Source organism: Plecotus auritus, assembly GCF_963455305.1.
Source record: "Plecotus auritus genome assembly, chromosome: 9".
In the NCBI taxonomy this organism is placed as follows: domain Eukaryota; kingdom Metazoa; phylum Chordata; class Mammalia; order Chiroptera; family Vespertilionidae; genus Plecotus; species Plecotus auritus.
Genome location: NC_137783.1, coordinates 141103320 through 141126322, shown reverse-complemented (window position 1 = coordinate 141126322; position 23003 = coordinate 141103320). Strand labels below are relative to the sequence as shown.

At 46.9% G+C, this 23003-nt stretch overlaps 1 protein-coding gene across 1 annotated transcript; it reads left to right on the top strand.

Annotated features, from left to right (window-relative positions):
- Positions 1 to 3372: 3372 nt before the first annotated feature.
- Positions 3373 to 3804, top strand: LOC308257904 (baculoviral IAP repeat-containing protein 5-like; the record flags this gene model as incomplete). Its single annotated transcript, XM_080688045.1, has 1 exon — positions 3373 to 3804. One exon carries the CDS (start codon positions 3373 to 3375, stop codon positions 3802 to 3804), a length of 432 nt encoding a protein of 143 aa, XP_080544171.1.
- Positions 3805 to 23003: the final 19199 nt, after the last annotated feature.

Below are 23003 nucleotides of genomic sequence, written 5' to 3'. Positions count from 1 at the left end.
AATCATCAAGAGCCTGACACACACCCACCAAGACACTGGGTAATACAAGGGGATGGAGGAGAGGCTAGGGCTGACCAGGGGAGGCTGCCTGATTGGGAACGGCTGTGAGTGATGAGTTCATTAGTGGATGTTTTCACTTTCAAAGCCTTTCCCTATGCAATTTCATAGAACCCCTGTGATTTATTAAGTAATCCAGATATCTGCCACAGGTTGCTACCAAATGGTAATTTAGAGTAACCTAATCCTAATGAATGGTTGGGCTATGAGGAAGGAGAAATAAAGAGGCATTGTTTAGGAGCTCAATTAATAAGGTCTTTCCAAGGCATCATTATAAATAAACTATGAGAAATGACACAGCCATTACACCCTTTCAATGTCTATGACAAGCAAGATTCTCACATGCCTTGACTTAAATGTAGGTCTGAAAATGCACATTTTATGATTTATTGGAACTTGGGTGACATAAATGGAATGCTAGAGAAACCGAAATCTTGTGGACAGAAGGAAGTGTGTGGATAATATGTGTGAATTTGTCTGGGGCTTGAGGAATGGGGTAGGGGTAGGGATGGTAGGGCAGAAGCTCAACAAAGCATCAGATGGCAGGTAGAAATAAAAGGATTTGAGGAGACTTTAAGCCCAGGCTTGAGAAAAAAGTAAAGGAAATATTCGAGGAGTTATCAACTCCCTTTGCTGGGAAGGGCCTAGAATATTAAAAGTGCTATTAAAAGTACTATTCACAGGGAGAAAATCTGTGGCTCGTGGTTTGATTGCTTAGAGAATGTAGTTTCAATAAGGAACTTGAGAGTTACACTTGGCTCCCTACCAGATGACTGTGGTTCAAAGTCTGACTCAACTGTTGCATGACCACATGTGACCTAATTTCTCTGACCTTCTGCACCTTGTTAATAAAATGAAGATGTCACTCTCCATTTCAGAGAGTTTTGGAGGCTTAGAACTAACATCCATCTTTTCATAGGTACTATATACTGTCTGTCTGCCACACATTATTCATTAAGTGAATTTTATGATGATGATAGTATGGATGGGGCTACGGTGTACCCAGCCTACCTGAAGACAGACAGGTGGAACTGTGCTTAGCTAAGCCAACAACAATTTCAAATCACCATTTCTGTTACAGAACAGAGCAAGCACTGGGAAATGGGATGCCAAAATGAAGCAAGGAAGAGCCCTTAGCAGTCCAGAGTTGAGGTACACTGAAGAGAAATGCCCCAGGTCTGCACACACTCTCAGAGGTGACCAGTAGCAATGAAGGAGCAGCTTCCCCTAGGGGTGGACTGGACAGTCTCAGCCCAGAGACGACTCAATGTGTATGGGGTAGCTTTGCCATTTTTGGCATGAGAAGATGAATAGCAGGAAAAATAAAACACAATTGCTGTACCAAGTCATGGGAAAGGCAGGAAAATTGGTAGGTTAATTCCTGATTCCCCAAAAATGATAATAACATCAGTCTCATGCTTTCATCCTTGGCACTCATCTTGAGCGGGGTCCTCTGAATCCCGAGGCTGGGATTCAGAGGCACATAACTTACTGAGGTATTGCTCTCAGAAGGGACTATAAGAGAGTTGAGGCAATGGGAAAGAACTGAGCAAGGATGTGGTCTCAGGTAAGTCTAGCCTTGATCAGCCAACTAGGTCAGGTGGTCAACCTCCCAGGCATCTCCAATAAAGTGGCTCCCATCAGCCAAGGACAATTATACACAGAAAGTCACTGGTGTGAGCTGTTAGCCATGGTGCAGAAGGGGTGCACCAGCTGGTAAAGGGATCTCAGAAGGGCACCAGCTGTTTCTACTACAACATTGTTCTGGATAGGTGCTTTAGGTGTATTAATTCACGACAACCCTATGAGGTTCTCCTAATTGACCAAGAAGAAAAGTGAAGGTTAGATAGGCTAAGCCAGTGATCGGCAAACTCATTTAGTCAACAGAGCAGCAAACCGTGGTTTGCGAGCCGCAGTTTGCCGACCACTGGGCTAAGCAATTTGCTCTGAGTCACCCAGCTTATGTGGCAGAATCAGGATTTGAACCCTGGCATTCTGATTCTGGAACCCACACACCTGGCCATGTTTCTACCTTATGAGATGCTGTTATAGGTTGAATTGTGGTCCGCCCCCCACTCCTCCCACAAATAAAAACGTTGAAGTCCCAATTCCCAGTACCACAGAATGTGACCTTATTCAGATATAGGGTTATTACAGGTGTAATTAAATTGTTGGGGGTCATACTAGAGTAGCCTGGACCCTTAATCCAACATGAGGGAAGAAGGCCATGTGCAAACAGGGGCAGAGCTTATGCAGCTACAAATCAAGGAACGCCAAGGATGACTAGCAAGCCATCAGAAGCTAGGAAGAAGAAGGAAGGATTCTGTCCTAAAAATTTCAGCGGGAGCTTGGCCCTGCTGGTGCCTGGATTTCACACATCTTGGCTCCAAAACTAGTCAATTTCTATTGTGTTAAACCATTCAGTTTGTGAGACTTTGTTACGGCTGTCCTAGGGAACTGATACAGGTACTAAGAAAAAGTACTAAACATTAGGGAAGAATGTCCTGGTATAATTATTCATTTTAAGCTCAAAATAATGATTTACTCCAAAGTAGGTTATAATCATAGTTAAGTGTTTCAAAATGACATATATACCCGGAATTTATACAGCCCTTGGAGGGAGCTCAGTCTCCCGTGTAAGCTCTCGGGCTTGAAATCATACTGGCTTGAGTTATAATCCTAGATCAATCATTTATTTAGCAGCTGCATGGCCTTCAGCAAGTGTATTGACCTTTCTATGCTGTAGTTTTCTCATTTGTGAAATGGTGACAATAATAGCAGCCTCCCCTTAGAATTATAAGAAGGCTTATCTGTAATAATATATTTCGTATTTAACATAACGGCCTGGTACATGGCATGCGTTGCATGTTAGCTATTATTTGTATTACTAACACTAATTTGAAATCCAATCACGATGGATGTAGAAGACCTGAGCTCATGTCTCTCTTCTACTGGCTCCTCCCGCACCTCTGAGCCTCCTTAGCTCAGCTATAAATGAGATTGAGCCAAAGTATTGTTGGGAAGGTACAGCAACCAAATAGGACTATATAAATGTCCTTTAGGAATAATAACACTGCAAAGATGACACAGGATGACAGGGCTAGCTTATCCTTCATTCCCCCGTTGAATGAAAGAGAATGAATGAACTATCTGTGGGCTGGCCGGAGGAATCCTTTCCATCTGAGATCCTGTAGGCCAGAACTTCTCACACTTGAATGAATATAGGAGTCATCTGGGTTGCTTGTTATAAAACAGATTCTGGGCAGCGACCGACAAGCGCAGGTTGGGACTGGAATCACAGCACCGCATGGGGGGATGGCTGCCGCGTCGTTGCCCGCGCCCTGGCAGGTCTACCGCGAAGACCACCGCCTCTCCACCTTCCAGCACTGGCCCTTCCGGGAGGGCTGCGCCTGCACCCCTGAGCGGATGGCCGCCGCCGGCTTCGTTCACTGCCCCACTGAGAACGAGCCCGACTTGGCCGAGTGTTTCTTCTGCTTCAAGGAGCTGGAAGGCTGGGAGCCAGACGACGACCCCACAGAGGAGCATCGAAAGCATTCGCCTGGCTGTGCTTTCCTGTCTCTCACGAAGCGTGTGGAAGAGCTGTCCATCGGTGAATTTTTGGAACTGGACAAAGAAAGAACCAAGAACAGAATCATGAAGGAAGTGCACCGACTGCAGGAAGGACTGAAGGCGGCTGCAAAGAAGGTCCGCAGTGCCATTGAGCGGCAGCTGGCAGACCCGGAGTGACGGCTCCCGCACGCTCCCTGGTCCCAGCGCGGGGGCGTCATTGCCAAGGCTGGGTCCCCAGTGTTTCCCGCTGCTCGCTGGGGCCGGAAAGCGACTCTGGAAAGGACATTTTGAATTTGAAATAAGAACACTTAAACTCTGCTCTTCCTTAAAAGTGGTGCCAGGGCTACTTCTGTCTTTGCACCTGTGTTGCTGGTCCTTTTTCCTTGCCAACTTCCACGCAGTTGAGGTTTTTGCTGGAACAAGTACTGGAGCCACCTCCTGGAGGCAGGCTGTGTGCTGAGACGTCCAGAGTACACTGGGTGGCTGCTCCTCTCGGGGCACAAAACCACCCCTTGGGCCTGATTCCCGCCTTTGCCCACATTATCTTACTCTGGCTTCTGAGCCCTATGCCTCCCTCAATCTCATTCACGCATGTGTTGCCTTTCTTCTTTCCCACTGAATTTTAGGGAGAATGGAAGAGAGACATCTCACATCGATTGGTTGTCTCCTGCACAAGCCCAACCAGGGCCCAGCCTGCCGGGGAAGAGCCTGCAACTGAGGTCTGTGACCTGGACTGGGCTCAACCAGGACCCTTTGGTCCGCAGGGGGGCGCTCTATCTACTGAGCCAAACCTGCGAGGGCTTTGGGAGTTTGTGCTTTACTGTGTATAGGCGCCACCTGGGTTGCTTGTTAAACTGCAGTCTTTGGGCAGCGGCCACCAACCACCGGGTTTGAACCGCAGCACCGCTCAGGGGCGGCGGTCCGAGGGACGCCAGGGCGGGAGGTGAGAGGTTGGATACATGGGCAGGACTCTTCCACAGCGCAGCGTCAGGGTTTCCTGCTGACGACTGTTACAAATAAATAAGTAAACTAATTAATAATTAAGCAGATTCTGATTCCACGTGTCTGATTCCACAGCCTACCTTGCCAAGAAGCTCTCAGGTGTGGTCCAAAATTCACTGAGACATTTCCATGCCTTGCAATATACCATGAGATTTACCCGTGAGATAGGGCTCAACTCCTAACCATTAAGATTGGGTCCCCTCAAGAATATAGAATATATATTCTTATATATATATTCTTATATATATACATATATATACATTCTTATATATATATACATATATTCTTATATATACATTCTTATATATACATATATACATTCTTATATATACATATATACATATATATTATATATCCATATATATGTGTGTGTGTATATATATATGTATATATATTCTTATATGTATCCTTGTTCTGGGAACAAAATAGATCTTTTCCTACAAACATAAAGTCTGTATCTGTGCTTGCTGTGTTGGGGAGAAACGCCCATTAAAAGGACTCCAGAGAAGTCCCTCTGGGTGGCGATGAATGCCTACTTGTGCCCTGAGGGGTGCTTAATGCCTCCCAAAGGAGACTCCTCAGTCTGGATTGTTTCAACCACTCCCAAAGGCCTCCTCCCACAACACAGGCTGAACAGTGAACGCTGGATTTTATTTTTTCAATGGAAACTTGTCGCCATCTATTGGGTAAAGAAAAAAGTACAGTAAAACACAGGGTGGGGCAAAAGTAGGTTTACAGTTGTGAGTACATGAAACATAAGTTTCTTCTTGTCTTATTGTTTATTAATTATTATTTTCTATCAGAACATTCTTATCCCACCTTCTATTTCATTTATTCCAGCTCTTAAATCTGAGAAGGGCCACAAAGGGGGATTAGGAGGTGGGGGTGGATTCTGGAACTGTAAAAGACCACGGAGACTGCAGTTTCAACCACCGGTCTCCCAGTTCGGCCCTGAAACATAAACCATCTAGGCCAGAAGGGGAAAGAGGCATTAAGCAAATCCACAAAGAAAGGCATTAAGTAATTGCTTCTTTCAGCATCTCCAGAAAGGGAGGCATCAATTTTAAAGGGCCTGTAGAACCTGAGAAAGAATTTAACTGCTGAGGTAGACTCCCCGTGGTCAGTGAAAGGCCCAAATCCTATATAATAAAAGCCTAATATGCTAAGTGTCTGGTCGACTGGTTGGCTGTTCAACCAATCAAAGCGTAATATGCTAATGATATGCTAAGGCCATTCAACTGCTTGCTATGACGTGCACTGACCACCAGGGAGCAGACAGTCAACCAGTCGCTATAATGTGCACTGACCACCAGCAGATGCTCCAACTGGTAGGTTAACTTGCTACTGGGGTCTGGCCAATCAGGACTGAGCAGATGGGCCAGACATGCCCTGGAGCCCTCCCCCAGTCCCTCCCCGGCTGGCCAACCGCCTGTGTCTCTCCCAGGCCCCGATCATGCACCGGTGGGGTCCCTTGGCCTGGCCTGCACCCTCTAGCAATCCAAGACCCCTCAGGGGATGTCCGAGAGCCGGTTTCAGCCCAATTCCCGCAGGCCAGGCTGAGGAACCCCACTGGTGCACGAATTCATGCACCGGGCCTCTAGTTTTACAAATAATGAGACTCTAGAGGTCATCTGATGGTCTCACGTACACCAGGAATAACCTCTATCAGCTTCCCACACTAGGCCCTGCTCATTTATTTCAGCCTGCATCAGCTCTTATAAAGGATTCCTGGTTTGGTTTTTCAACCAATGGCCTGAGACCTGCCCTGTCCAATCAGATTCTTCCATAACAATCAATCACAATGCTAACACCAATCAAAACTGCAGGATTCAAATCAATCAGAACCATGTGAATCTGGTTACATCCTTTATATAAAATGACATAATTAGGAACTGGGCAGGAATTTATGTTTTGTTTTGATTTTTTTGTAACTAGTGACCCAGTGCACAAAATTCGTGCACATTAAAAGGGGGACCCAGAGTCAAGTTCCCGCCCACCCACATGTGCCTCAAAATTGCAGGAGACCCAGAACCGGCTGTCCCCTGCATTGGGCTAGATCCAGGCCCAGCCAGTCCCACCCTTGTCAAGCCCCACCGGGCAGGGGGCCTAGCCTCAGGTCCCCTGGCCCAGTGCCAGGATGGGGGGCATGGCCTAAGGTCCCCCAGATGGGGCGGGGGGTATGCCTTGAGGTCCCCGTCAAGCCCTGCCAGGCGGGGTGGTGCAGACTTAGGTCCCCCGGCCCGGCACTGGGAAGGGGGCACAGCCTCAGGTCCCCCATCAAGCCCCGCTGGGCGCGGGGCGTGGCCTGAGTTCCCCCAACCCAGCACTGGGGGTGCACCTTGAGGTCCCCTGTCAAGCCCCACTGGGTGGGGAGCACGGCCTCAGGTCCCCTGGTCTGGTGCTGAGGCGCGGGGTGCGATCTGAGGTCCCCCGGCCTGGTGCTGGTGTGGGGGGCACAGCCTGAGGTCCCCATGAAGCCCCACTAGGGGGGGGGGGCATGGCCTGAGGTCCCCTGGGAAGCGTGGCCTGAGGTCCCCCAGCCTGACGCCCGGGTGGGAGGCACAGCCTGAGGTCCCCTGTCAAGCCCCACGGGGGCGGAGGAGGGCGTAGCCTCAGGTCCCTGCTGATTGCTCGTTAAGGCTCCTTAAGGGAACTCAGCCTCAGCTGTGGGTGCAGCCATCTTTGTGACAGAATGATGGTCAATTAGCATATTCCCTCTTTATTAGATAGGATGGCCTCCCTTTTGTCTGTGGAGCACACTTTCAGTTCGTTGCTGGAGACTGCGCCTCCCAAATTTGAAATATAAAGTCTCTCTTTTTGGGGTTTGTTTACAGGCCTCTGATCCACTTAGGAAAAGTTGTGCCCAAAGCTCCTCCTGAACCTTCGTACGCCATAAGGGCTCTTAGAGGGCGGGGAAGGGGACCCCTTCCCTGGGACTATGATATCCGCATGTTTACAACCAAGGGAGCAGAAGCTCAGCGAAGCTTAATGGGAGGAAGTCACACAGAGAAGTCAAGATTTGAGCCTGGTCTTGACTCAAAGCCTGGCTCCTCCCAGCATGTTAAACCCCCTGAGGAGAGTCTCTCCATGAAGCAGAAGGTGCTTACCCAGAGAATCTAAGGGTATCTCCCAAATCCTAGATCCCCAATGAATCGGAGTGGGCCAATATTCTCATTTTTTACATCCCTCAGAAGGTAAACCTTTAGGGATTCACAGCCTAGGAAATCTGGATTCCAGCCTGGGTCCCACTAATTAGCTATATCTTGGCAATTAGTTACCTTTCTATTCTCTATCTTCTCACTTTTTTTTAAATGAAATAGAGCCCTGGCTGGTGTTGCTCAGTTGGTTGGGTGTCCTTTGATTCCAGGTCATGACACATGGGGCTCCATCACCAATAGAAGGACTGATCGATGTTACCCTCTCGCATTGATGGTTCTCTCTCCCTCTCCCTTCCTCTATAAAAATCAGTTTGGCCCTAGCTGGTTTGGCTTTGATTCCAGTCAAGGGCACATGCCGGAGTTGTGGGCTCGATCCCCAGTAGGGGGCCTGCAGGAGGTAGCCGATCAATGATTCTCTCTCATCATTGATGTTTATATATCTCTCTCCCCTCTCCCTTCCTCACTGAAATGAATAAAAATATTTTTTTAAAAAATCAGTTTGAAAATATTTTTTAAAAATAAATAAAATAAGATGACATAGAATAATAGTAGTTATTTCACAAGGACCTTATGAGTATTTTTATTTAGGTATAATTGAAAAACAAAATTGTAAAATAAAGTGCAAAACATGATGATATACATATATATTGTGAAAGAATTTCCTCATTGAGTTAATTATCACATATATCACTTTTTTGTGTGTGTGAGAACATTATGAGTTTTAAAATGCCCTAGCCAGTTTGGCTCAGTGGATAGAGTGGCAGCCTGTGGACTGAAGGGTCCCGGGTTCAATTCTGGTCAAGGGCACATACCTAGGTGCAGGCTCCTCCCCAGCGCAGGACCTGGTCAGGGCCCGTGCAGAGGCAACCAATCGATGTGTTTCTCTCACATCAATATTTCTCTCTGTCTTTCCCTCTCTCTCCCACTCTCTCTAAAAATCAATGGAAAAAATACCTTCCGGTGAAGATTTAAAAAAATAATAATAATAAATAAAATGAAGGAAACTTGACAAACTACCACATAGTAAGTGCCCAATTGTCATCACAACATAATAATTGGGAAGACAAAGAATGTATAGGTCAAAGTTCTAAATCAGACCACCTGGTTTAAATCCTGGCTTGGCTCATCCTGAACTAGCTTTGTTACTTGGTAAATTACTTACCCTCATTCATAAGCTAAGAATAGCAATACCTACCTTAAAGGGTTATGGTAAGGATTAAATGAGATAATTTATGTAAAGATAATTTATGTAAACTATGCTACAGTTATTAGCATAAGAATTTACTAGGCACTTAGCAACTTCTCAATAACTTTTAGCTATTAATACTGTTAATAGACGATAGAGGGAAATGGAGGGTGAGCGCCATCTACTGGCCCCAACTGCAAGCCAAGTGCAGCTAGTACAGCCAAAATACCAGACTTCATTTGTTACTTAATATCCCCAAACTCAAAGCTTCTAGCGCAGCCGTGGGCAAACTACGGCCCGCGGGCCGGATCCGGCCCGTTTGGCTGTTCTATCCGGCCCGCAGAGCCGAAAGAGCGGAGGGTTCTCTTGCTCTCCCCTCCGCTCCTTCACCAGCAGCAGTGTTAACATGGCAATGTCGGGAAACACAGCCGCAGCTCCTTCTTCTGAGTGGGCGAATTTATATCCCCCCATTCAGTAGAAGGAACAACCTCTCAATCTTCCAGAGGCTCCTTGTAATGCCCGCGGACGCGTCCCCCGACATCACCCTGGGAATGCATAGACACGTTATCATGGTGATGTAGGGAGACACACCCCTGGAGAGCACAGTATCAGAGCATTAGCTAAAAAGGAGACCAACAACACTGTTCCCACTGAAGTTGATGTTTTAAAGACCAAAAACCTTTCAACCCAGTCTACATTGCCATCTACATCTATGTCCCGGGCATAATTTGGAAGTTGCACTAAAGAAAATGTTTAATTTACTGTTTACACATTTTGTTCTTTTCTATTTGTTTTAGTTTTAAATTATTTTATTATATTTAAGTTTAATTTGAAAGGCTTTTGTACCTTTCCTTTGTTAGGCAATTTTTTTTTCTTTTCTTTTTTTCCTTTTTTTTTTTTAAATATATTCTATTGATATTTCACAGAGAGGAAGGGAGAGGGACAGAGAGCTAGAAACATCGATGAGAGAGAAACATCGATCAGCTGCCTCCTGCACACCTCCCACTGAGGATGTGCCCGCAACCAAGGTACATGCCCTTGACCGGAATCGAACCCGGGACCTTTCAGTCCGCAGGCCGACGCTCTATCCACTGAGCCAAACCGGTTTCGGCTTGTTAGGCAATTTTATTTTGCCTTTGCCATCTTCAATATAAGGTATGTTATTGTGCTATGCTTCCTCCATTTTTTGAAGTTTCAAATTATAATAATTAGTGTTTACATTCTTCTTGTTAAAATGTTTGAAATGAATAAAACTATTGAAATAAAAAAAAAAAAGACCGTACCCTTTTATGTAATGATGTTTACTTTGAATTTATATTAGTTCACACAAACACTCCATCCATGCTTTTGTTCCGGCCCTCCGGTCCAGTTTAAGAACCCATTGTGGCCCTCGAGTCAAAAAGTTTGCCCACCCCTGTTCTAGCGTCTAGCCTCTCCCCACCCACTTCCTCAAAGTCGTGGCCAACTTCTAAAAGCTGATAAGCAGTAGAGGGGGGGAGGTGGGGAGCAAATCAGAGATGTAATTTTCTAAAGCTTTCTGAGCCAGCCCTAGTGAGACACTCAAAGCCCATAAACTGAGGCTTTCTGGAAAGTCTTAAAAGCTCTTGAAGCGCCAGGGATGAAGTTAACAGAGTTTAGGGAAGTTGAGCTGCATCTTAGCTGCCTTCCCACACCCCCCACTACATTATGGTCTTACTCCAGTTTCCTAATGTAGCACTACCTCACTTATGCAAAGCAGCATGGTGCTTAGGCAAGAGGATCCCACAGACCTGAGTTAAGCCCCAACTCTGACTTGACTAGCTCTGAACTTTGGGAAAGTCATTTCATCTCACTAAACCTCAAGTTCCCCATCTATAAAATAGATCGGTACCGCCCCCTGGGAGGCGCTCCGCTCTGATGTGAAACAGAGCTGGGTTGATGTCCTGACCGCCAACTTGGCTCTTCTGAACTGCCCATTTCTCTTCCACCAGATGCAACAAGTGATTCCAACCTTGATGCGTTGTTAAGAACTAATTGTATGAACTAACGTTTGTAAACCACTGGGCTTATGGACGGTACTAAAAATAACATGGCTCTCTTCATTAGTTATTCAGCAGGTTTGCTGTGAGGTTGAAATAAAATGACCTCCATGAAAGTTCTTAACACAATATCTGGCCCAGAGTAGAAGCTGGTTGTTGTGGATTCTATGGGACACTACCCTGATCCCCCCAAAACCTTCACTGGTGATAGCTGAGAGCACACAGCTGAGTATCCCCTCTGGTCTTATCTAAAGACAACAACCTTGCCCAAGGTCAGGTGCCTTATCAGGGTTGGCCCACACCCAGTGACTATCGATTTGTGGATCTAAAGGCCCAACCTGATGCCTCCTTTGGGTCTGTCTATTCTGTAGGGGCCTTCCAGCTTCAGAGCTCCCCATGGAATGAGGGAGGGTAAACCACACCCAACCTTCCCCCTCTGCCCAGTCCTGCTTCCCTCACTTCCCCACAGCGTCATCCCAGAGAGCTTTTCCCAATGACCTGGCTTCATGCAAACCTTCTGAGTCTACTCCCTGGGAATTGTCCTGCAACACTTAAATGTTAGTTCTTTCTTGCACTCCCCAAGTCCCTGCCCCTTTTTGACCAACCTGTAAACTGAGGATATGGAACAAGTATACTTGTTTCTTGCCACCATAATTGGGCAAGAATTAAAATAACTTGAACAACAACAAAAGAAAGAACCCTAACACCTCAACCTCAATTTCCTCCCCTTTAAATTGAGATTAATTACTACCATGCTGCCTAGTCCCAAGAAATTTCAGGCAAACCAATGAATACAGAGGTGAGAACACTTCAGGAAATAATATAAATATTCTATAAAAATCTCAGAAATCATCCCTGGCTGGTGTGGCTCAGTTGGTTGGGTGTTGTCCTGTGCACCAAGAGGTTGCCATTCAATTCTTGGTCAAGGGCACATGCCCAAATTGTGGGTTCCATCCCCGGTACAAAGTGTGCAGGAGGCAGCTGATCTTTGTTGTACTCTCACCTTGATGTTTCTTTCTCTCCCTCTCCCTCCCTCTTTCTCTTCAAATCAATAAGCTATTATTTAAAACTAGAGGCCCGGTGCACGAAATTCGTGCACAGGGGAGGAGGGTATCCCTCAGCCCAGCCTGCACCCTCTCCAATCTGGGACCCCTCGAGGGATGTCCGACTGCCCGAATCCAGGACTGCTGGTTCCCAACTGCTCGCCTGCCTGCCTTCCTGATTGCCCCTAACCGCTTCTGCCTGCCAGCCTGATCACCCCCTAACTACTCCCCTGCCAGCCTGATCAATGCCTAACTGCTCCCCTGCCAGCCTGTTTTCCCCTAACTTCCCTCCCCTGTAGGCCTGGTCACCCCTAACTTCCCTCCCCTGCAGGCCTGGTCACCCCTAACTGCCCTCCCCTGCAGGCCTGGTCCCCCCCAACTGCTCTCCCCTGCAGGCCTGGGTCCCTCCCAACTGCCTTTCCCTGCAGGCCTGGTCAACCCCAACTTCCCTCCTCTGCCGGCTTGGTCACCCCTAACTGCGCTCCCCTGCAGGCTTGATCACCCCCAACTGCCCTCCCTTGCAGGCCTGGTCCCTCCTAACTGCCCTCCCTTGCTGGCCATTTTGTGGTGGCCATCTTGTGTCCACATGGGGGCAGGATCTTTGACCACATGGGGCAGCCATCTTGTGTGTTGGAGTGATGGTCAATCTGCATATTACTCTTTTATTAGATAGGATAGAGGCCTGGTGCACGGGTGGGGGCCAGCTGGTTTGCCCTGAAGAGTGTCCCGGATCAGGGTGGGTTCCCTTGTGGCGTGGGGTGGCCTGGGCAAGGGGCCTGTGGTGGTTTGCAGGCCGGCCATGCGCCCTGGAGACCCAAGCGGAGGCCCTGGTATCTGGGGTTTATTTATCTTCTACAATTGAAACTTTGTAGCCTGGAGCGGAGCCAAGCCTTCTGCTTGCTCCGTGGTGGCAGCCATTTTGGGGGGGATTTATGTATCTTCTATAATTGAAACTTTGTAGCCTTAAGTGAGGCCTGGGCGGACCAGGGTGTGCGGAAAGCTTGGCTTCCTCCATCGCTGGGGGCAACCCTAGCCTCCTGCTCTTTCCAGCTCTGTGGCTGCTGCCATTTCTGTTTGGGTTTATGTATCTTCTATCATTGAAACTTTGTAGCCTTGAGTGGAGGCCTAGGCTGGCAAGGGCAGGCAGAAAGCTTGAAAGCTTGGCTTCCTCCATTGCCAGGGAAACCCAAGCCTCCCTCCTGCTCTCTGTGGCCATAGCCATCTTGGTTGGGTTTATTTGCATATTCGCTCCTGATTAGCTGGTGGGCACGGCTGGTGGGCGTGGCTTGTGGGTGTAGCAGAGTGATGGTTAATTTGCATATTACTCTTTTATTAGATAGGATAATTTTCTAAATCAGGAAACTCTATCGAATTGACTGACAGTGAGTTAGTAATTATAATGGCCACATTTATTGGGGGATTAGAATGTGCCAGGCACTGTGATAAATACTTTACATAAATGATGTCATTCAATCATCACAAAAAAAATTGTAAAAGTAAGTACCATTCTTATGACCATTTTACAACTGAGGAAACTTGGGCTTTGAGGATTATATGATTTGCCTGCCGCCACATAGTGACGAGTGGACGGACTGCCAACTAGCACTGAAATAACAACACGGCGGGACTCAATTTCCTTGATGCTTAACCCTTCCTTTTGCAATAATTCCGATTTTTTAAAGACCATTACTTAGAGTTCTAGGAATTCTAGTAGAAATTCCAGGAAACCTGAGGCTTCTGGGCAATGTGTGGATTGGGGGTCAGAAGCCACCACTTCATGGGGACAGCTGAGTCACTCTAATGACATAACAGGACGATCAGGCAAAAAGACTTCCATTACACTAACTTCAGCTGCCGCTTACGCAGCTTGAAGTCACCCTCTCAGACTTCGTGGAGCCTCGGGGGCCGGAGGCAGGAGGCGAGAGACTCCTCCCCTCATTTGGAACTCAGTTGCTGGCAGCTTCCATGCCTGTGACAGCAGCACTTCCACAGCCATTTCTTTTTGGCCCTCCTAGAACCTTTCGACAGGGAAGCTAAAAACATACGCTGCTGACTTTTTCATTTTCCCAGTGCCAGGCCTGAGAAATGAGGGCATCCCACCCCAGGGCGCCGTCAGGAGTGAAGCCATAGCAAGTGGAATGTTCTCAAGAACGAGGACACCTGGAATAATGAGATGAACGTGGCAGGTTGTTTCCCTTATTGACGGCAGCGAAACTAACGGTCCCAAAACCTAGTGGCCTGTATCAGGGCCAGTAAACTGCAGTCCGGGGGCCAGGTTCGGCTCACCACCTGTTTTTGAAAATAAAGTTTTCTTGGAAGACAGCCACACTCATTTGTTTCTGTGTCATCTGTGGCTGCTGTCACACTATCATGGCAGAGTTGAGTCATTAGGACAGAAATCTGTATGGCTCGCAAAGCCTAATTATTTGCTATCTGGCCCTTTCCAGAAAAAGTTTGCAGACCATCGGCCTACAACAGTGATGTGTTTCTATCTCACAGTTCTATGGTTTGCCTCGGCTGTTCCTGTTCCGCTGCTGGTTTGTCCTGGGCTCACTCAGGCAACATCATTCAGCTGTGGGGTGAGCTGGGGATGGGCTCAGTGGAGACAGCTGGGATAACTGAGCCTGTCTCTCTCTCTCTGTGGTCTTTCATCCTCAGAGAGGCTACCAGGGGTCCTCAAACTACAGCCTGCGGGCCACATGTGGCCCGCCGAGGACATTTTTCCGGCCCGCCGGGTGCCACTGCCTGTCTTGCTTAGCTAGCAGCCGACTCGTCCCGGGCCCGCATTGCGCATAGGAATTTGTTGATAGTTTTTTTTTTAAACTATAGTCCGGCCCTCCAACGGTCTGAGGGACAGTGAACTGGCCCCCTGTTTAAAAAGTTTGAGGACCCCTGGACCCTAACTACAGCACCTAACTACACCCCTACATGGTTGTGGCACAAGTGCTAACACACAAGTATTCATCAAGCCTCTTCTTGCATCATGCTTGTTGCTGTTTCATCAGCCAAAGCAAGTCACATGAGCAAGCTCAGGTTAATGTGGAAAGTCATTACACAGGGTATGGATACTGGGAAGGGTGGTTCCTCGGGAGCCACCAAGACTCCAGCAGACTGCCTTTGGATTGGAATTGCACCCTCAGCTCTCCTGGGTCCCTGCCTGGTGGCCAACACTTCATATTTGAACCTGCCAGCTTTCATAATCACATGAGCCAATTCCTTACAATAAATCTCTGTGTGTATTCACATTCTGTTGGTTCTGTTTCTCAGGAACAGTACAAGCCCAGTGCGGTTTTAGGGAAAGGATGTCAGCTTTGGTCGTCATCTCCTCAACATTAAGGCAGAGGAAAGAGGAGCCACTCACTGTCCCTTGATTTGCAAGAGGGGGCGGGGTGTGTTTTTACAGACATCACGTTGAGAATCTCTTACACATTGAATAAGGAGCACAGCCAGAACCAGGGCTGACTGACTCCCAAGCATCTGGTCTTAACCCCTTGTAGCAGGTTGAATGGTGGTCCCCAAAATGATATTCCCACTTTCTAATCCCCAGATTAGAAATATGACCTTATTTGGGGGGAAAAGTTTCTTTGTAGATGCAATTAAGTTAAGGATCTTCAGATGAGATCGTACTAGATTATCTGGGTGGGCCCCAAGTCCCACAACAAATACTATCTAATAAAGAGGGAATATGCTAATTGACCATCACTCAGTCACAAAGATGGCTGCACCCACAGCTGAGGCCAAGTTCCCATAAGGAGCCTTAACGAGCAATCAGCAGGGACCTGAGGCTATACCCTCCCCCGCCCCCATGGGGCTTGACAGGGGACCTCAAGGTACACTTCCCATACTGGTGCTGGGCTAGAGGACCTCAGGCTGCTTCCCCCGCCCCAGCACCAGGCCAGGGGATCTCAGGCCGTGCCCCCCTGCCAGTGCTGGGCAGGAGGACCTGAGGCTGTGCCCCCCCACCCCCCCACCCCCCGCCTGGCAGGGCTTGACAGGGAATCTCAGGCCGTGTCCCCCACCTGGCGGGGCTTTACAGTGGACCTCAAGGCACACACCCCCGTCCTGGCACCGGGCCAGGGGACCTGAGGCTATGCCCCCTGCCCACCAGGGCTTGACAAGGGTGGGACTAGCCATGTCTGGATCTAGCCCAATGCAGGGGGGGGGGGGTTCAGCTGGGTCTGGGTCTCACACGATTTTGAGGTGCATGTGGGTGGGCAGGGACTTGACTCTGGGTCCTGTGGTGAGCCCCAGACTCTGACAGGAGGAAGGTTTTCATATACATTTTACTAATTTTCTTTCATCTCTGACACTTCTATTATAGAGAAAGGGCAAATAGGAATATTAAGTTATTTCCTCTAATTAATCTCCTTGTAATGTGCACGAATTTCGTGTACCGTGTCACTAGTGTTCTTATAAGAGACACATAGGAGATATTTGATAGACAACAGAAACCCATGTCTGTTGTTTTAAGCCACCAAGTTTGTGGTAGTTTGTTGACTGCCACAGAAAACGAATACACTCCTATTTCCGATATTGGAGATACATTCAGAGGGAGCAAACCAAACTCCAGAGAATAACGTGCAATGACCAAGGGTCACTCATTTTTAAAATACATATGATTAAGATAAGATGGTATAAGACAGCCCTAACCGGTTTGGCTCAGTGGATAGAGCGTCGGCCTGCGGACTCAAGGGTCCCAGGTTCGATTCCGGTCAAGGGCATGTACCTTGGTTGCGGGCACATACCCGGTGGGGAGTGTGCAGGAGGCAGCTGATCGATGTTTCTCTCTCATCGATGTTTCTAACTCTCTATCCCTCTCCTTTCCTCTCTGTAAAAAATCAATAAAATATATTTAAAAAAAAAAAAAAAAAAAAAAAAAAAAGATGGTATAAGACAGTGGTCAGCAAACTGCTGCTCACGAGCCACATGCAGCTTGCGAGCCACAGTTTGCCACTCTGTTGACTAATGACTTTGCCAACCACTGCCTTAGGGAAAACCACTTAAAAAACATTTTAGTAATGTACTAAGTCTTTAACCTGAAGTCAAAACTTCTGGGTAAGGGTAATGCCTTACGTAGTGGTCGGCAAACTCATTAGTCAATAGAGTGGCAAACCGCGGCTCACGAGCCGCATGTGGCTCATGAGCCACAGTTTGTCAACCACTGGTATAAGAGAAGGGAGCTAACATTAACTGGGCCCTTATTATGGCCCAGGCACTGTCCTATGCACTGACCTCTAGTATTTTGTTTAATCTTCACAATCCTATCTAATAAAAGAGTAATATGCAAATTAACCATCACTCCGCTACACCCACCAGCCATGCCCACCAGCCACGCCCACCACCCAATCAGGAGCGAATATGCAAATAAACCCAACCAAGATGGCTATGGCCACAGAGAGCAGGAGGGAGGCTTGGGTTTCCCCAGCGATGGAGGAAGCCAAGCTTTCCACCTGCCCTTGCTGGCCTAGGCCTCCACTCAAGGCTACAAAGTTTCAATGATAGAAGATACATAAACCCAAACAGAAATGGGGGCAGCCACGGAGCTGGAAAGAGCAGGAGGCTAGGGTTGCCCCCAGCGATGGAGGAAGCCAAGCTTTCCGCACACCCTGGCTGGCCCAGACCTCTGCTTAAGGCTACAAAGTTTCAATTATAGAAGATACATAAATCCAAAAAAAAATGGCTGCCGCCACAGAGCAAGCAGAAGGCTTGGCTCCACTCCAGGCTACAAAGTTTCAATTGTAGAAGATAAATAAACCCCAGATACCAGAGCCTCCACTTGGGTCACCAGGGGGCGTGGCCGGCCTGCAAACCACCACAGGCCCCTCGCCCAGGCTGCCCCACGCCCCAAGGGAACCCCCACCCTGACCCGGGACACCCTTCAGGGCAAACCAGCCAGCTTCCACCCGTGCACCAGGCCTCTATCCTATATAATAAAAGAGTAATATGCAGATTGACCATCACTCCAACACACAAGATGGCTGCCCCCATGTGGTCAAAGATCCTGCCCCATGTGGTCAAAGATCCTGCCCCATGTGGACACAAGATGGCTGCCACAAGATGGCCAGCAAGGGAGGGCAGTTGGAAGGAACCAGGCCTGCAAGGGAGGGCAGTTGGGGGTGATCAAGCCGGCAGAGGAGAGAAGTTGGGGGTATACAGGCTGGCAGGGGAGCAGTTAGGCATCAATCAGGCTGGCAGGGGATTGGTTAGGGGGTAATCAGGCTGGCAGGCAGAAGCGGTTAGGGGCAATTAGGAAGGTATGCAGGCGAGCAGTTGGGAGCCAGCAGTCCTGGATTGTGAGAGGGATATCCGACTGCCCATTTAGGCCCGATCCCACCGGGCCTAAACAGGCAGTCAGACATCCCTCGAGGGGTCCCAGATTGGAGAGGGTGCAGGCTGGGCTGAGGGACACTCCCCCCAAGTGCACGAATTTCGTGCACCGGGCCTCTAGTAATCTTAAAAAGTAGGTTCCACTAATAAGTATGTAAATCTCTTTTGGCAAGGCCCACATTAGATTAGGAGGCTGGATATGCTTGAATAAAGAACGGTGAGACTCCAAAGATAACACATCTAAGAAAAACATTGAACCAAGAGGTAGTTAGGGGTGCAGCCATCCAAGCCAGACACCTGGATATGGTGTCCAAAGCCTCTACTCACCACCTGTGTGACCCTGGGCAGGTACTTAATCTTTCTGTGCCTTGGTTTTTCTATCTTTTCAATGGGATAGTGCAAGAACCTGCCTTACATAAGGTGGTTGTGAGTTAAAGCATGTGAAGCATTTAGGACCGAGCGTGGCAGATAGCAGCCTCTCCATGAGGGTTAGCTATTCCTCTAACACACATGCTGTTAAACACACAGTAAACACTCAATGGATATTTGCTATTATTATCATTAGTTCAGTTAAGACCCAGCTAGACCTTAATCTTTCTCTGGTTTTTCTAGAGTCGTCATCTTTTTTCTGCTGGGATTAAAAAGGCCTCCTTGGAAGACAGAAATTGAATTAAAGTAACAGCTCTCAGCACATAGGCTCTAAGATGGATCCAAAGTACAAGGCATGTAAAGTGATGGCAGGGGAGGGGGCGGCCCTTTAAGCCTTTCACCGTATATTTAATAGACAATTAAACCCAATTTTAAGATTACAAAATAAATAGATTCAAAGATAGTCATAGCACTTGAAATGTCACAATTTGCTGCAACAGAAGCCACTGATTGTTAGGTAGGTTGGGGAAGGGAGAGTAATAAGAAAGAGGGAATGCTTTTCCTGAAAATAACCATTTTTCTGAAAATAACCAATAAAAATAAAACCAAGGAAAAAAAATTCCTTCTGCCAAAAAAAGCTTTTGCCATACTCCAATAAGCTGGCCAGAAAAGTTTGGATTTATTTGTTTATTCCTTGGTTCATGCCTTCATTCATTTAACATTTGTTGACCATGAATAAATAGTTCTTGATCTTCATATATCCTATATCAGTGGTCGGCAAACTGCAGCTCTCGAGCCACATGTGGCTTGCGAGCCTCAGTTTGCCGCTCTGTTGACCAATGAGTTTGCCGACCACTGACCTAGACTCTCAATTCCAATAATTACAGGCTGTTGTTGTTCCTTGTGATTAAGCCCCTATCCCAGTGGTTGGCAAACTCATTAGTCAACAGAGCAGCAAACTGTGGCTCGAGAGCCACATGTGGCTCGCAAGCTACAATTTGCCAACCACTGTCCTATATAATAAAAGGCTAATACGCAAATTGACCAAATGGCTGAACAACTGGTCGCTATGACATGCACTGACCACCAGGGGGCAGACGCTTAACACAGGAGCTGCCCACTGGTGGTCAGTGTGCTCCCACAGGGAGAGCGCTGCTCAGCCATAAGCCAGGCTCATGGCTGGCGAGTGCAGCGGTGGTGGCAGGAGCCTCTCCTGCCTCCGGGGCAGTGCTAAGGACGTCGGACTGCGAGAGAGCACAGGCTGGGCAGAGGGACACCCCCCTCCCGAGTGCACGAATTTCGTGCACCAGGCCTCTTTTTATTGATTTCAGAGAGAAAGGGAGAGGGAGAGAGTAATAGAAACATCAATGATGAGAGAAAATCATTAATTGGCTGCTTCTTGCACTCCCTTACTGGGGACTGAGCCTGCAACCCGGGCATGTGCCCTTGACCGGAATCGAGCCCTTCAGTCTGCAGGCCAACACTCTAGCCACTGAGGCAAACTGGCTAGGCCTTGATCATCAAGTTTTATTAGCTAGCGGTGGGGTACACAAACAACTGCAACCCAGGCTAGGAAAAAATAGTGCTGTAGCAGGACAATGAAAGGGAAGTGATGTTCACTGCAGATCCCTGGGGAGAGTGACTTCCCAGATCTTAAGGCTGATTCCAGACCATGACATCAGTCACATACCACAGTGTCAGTATATGAAATCTTTCTATAGGCTGGTTGTACTGTGTTGATATTGTTGCTTTACTTTTATAAGCCAAATGTATTTTACTTGTGCATTTTGTTTATGGTTTCTCTCCCTCTACCAGAATGTGAGCTTCATGCCTTCATGGTTTGGCTGCATTCTAAAGCAGTGCCTGGCTCATAGAAGGTGTTCAATAAATACTTGCTGAATAAAGAGCCAAACATAGCCCCCACTCAAGCATGCAGCTTGGTAGAATGGAATTCAGGTGACCTTTAAACATTCTCTGGGACCCGTCCCACTCTCTTCCATCTGTATATATGGGCCCCAGCAGCCAAGTTTGCTGTGTTTGACCTTGCTTTCCTGATCTTAACTGATTGTACCACAGCAGACATGTGACCTAAGCTAGGCCGTCCATCATTTTATTTTCTGGGACTTAATTTTGCCTTGTAAGAATAAAGCGACCTTGAGAAAACAACCTCTGGACTGATTCACAGATCCAATGGCGAGGAAAGAGAATATAACTAAAATGACAGAAGTCACTGTCGAAAAGCTGGACAATTCAGAAAAGCACAAAGTAGGAAATAAAATCACCCATTTATCGGAGTTTATAATAAAGAAAAATAGGAAACAACCGACATATCCAAAAATAAATGGATAAATCAACTATGGCACATTGATACTAGGCAATACTGTCATTGAAAGATCTGTAAAACACATTGCCAAATAAGTAAAATAAAGCACACCAATCAGAAAGAATAGGTGCACCCCCTATGTTCATAGCAGCGTTATTTACAATAGCCAAGATCTGGAAACAGCTCAAGTGCCCAAAACACTGAGTGGATTAAAAAACTGTGGTACATTTTCACCATGGAATACTACACAGCTGTGAAAAAAGGGCTTCTTTCTTACCCTTTGTGACAGCATGAGTGGACCTGGAGATTTTTATTATTATGCAAAGCAAAATAAGCCAGTCAGAGAAAGACAAATACCATGTGGTTTCACTAATATGTGGAATCTAATGAACAAAATAAACTGACAAAATGGAACCAGAAGCACGGATACATGGAACAGTTTTTCGGGAGCCAGATGGGAGGTGGGTGGGGGTGATTGGATAAAGAAGTTGAAAGAATTAGCTAAAGAGCATACATGCAAATCCCATGGATACCTGCACTCTGCTGCCACAGGTAACTGAAGTTTTTTCATGCATGTCAGGCATCAGACTTTTGTGTCTCCTAACTACAGAAACCACATTTCAGGTTCCTCAGAATGCTGCTAGGACTTGGGGAAAGGAGTTAATAATTGCTTCAAGCTACTCACAAGCAGAGCATCTCTCTGAAGAAGAAGAAGAAGAAGAAGAAGAAGAAGAAGAAGAAGAAGAAGAAGAAGAAGAAGAAGAAGAAGAAGGAAGTCTCATCCATCCTCTCCTTCTAATCCTTTTTAATATCATCAATCTGACTGAGGAGTACAAGGGTAGGGGATCTGTTTTGCAACCATTTCCTGCATATATTCTGCACACGTGGATCTGGCTTTGAAATTTACCACCTTTTAAAGGTTCCTGTTTCAATACTGAAATTTTAACGTTAGCATCCTTTTACACATACGCGCATAACTTTTTTTGTATGCTTTTGTTTTTGTGAACTTAATTTTGTGCAAATTAATAAAATAAATTTAAAATGGAGTTGAGAGGTCAGAAGGGGGAGCCCTCACCCATTATTACTCTACGTCAATTATAGACCCTCAACAGGAAGAAATAAATGCACCTTTACTACTTTACTACCCAGCAGAATGGAAGATTTCTTTCCTTCCCCACAACAGCCAATTAGAAACCGTTGCCACCCTGAACTTTGCTTTCCTCCAATAGACTTTCATTTGAAACAGCCTCTTCCAATTTCCTCCTTTTTCTCTATAGAAGAACGGTCCTCTCCTTTGTTGAACTTGCCTATGGTTTTTTACTACAGTTTGCTAAGCCTTATCCTATGCTATTCCCAAATTAACCCATTTTGCTGATAAAATAACTGGCTGTTTTATTAAAGTCATTTGTTTACATAGTGATTATTTTATACCTGTTTTTACAACTTCCATTTTTAAATTTTAAACTTGTATTTTAGAGACTCTTACCAGTAAGTGCATATGGTTTCATGTATTTATTACCCTCTTGTAATCAGAGACCATCAAATGGCCCTAACTTTACTCTGGAAGCAAGCAAAAATAAACGAACTTCTCCATCCGGCTAAACTTCACCTCGAGATTTGTTTAGATTGATGGACATAGTTTTTATTTTTTTAACAGCATTTGGTTTTTCATTAATTAATTAAACTGAACCCACTGCCTCCTATTGCTAGAGATTTGTTATCTTTCTTGAGTCAGGAGGAAATAGAGTTTATGACTTATCTCATACAGCTTGAACGCCCTCCCCTCATTCTATTTTTCTCCCGTTAAGGTCACTTTTCTGGCCAACTTTGTACATTCCTGCCCTCAAAACCAAAAAGCTCCTAGGCAGGCGCAGTGCTCCCCAAAGACATCGTGCTTGCCGTCTTTTGCACCTCCCAGCGTTAGAGGGCAATAAAACCTCAGGCTGTGCA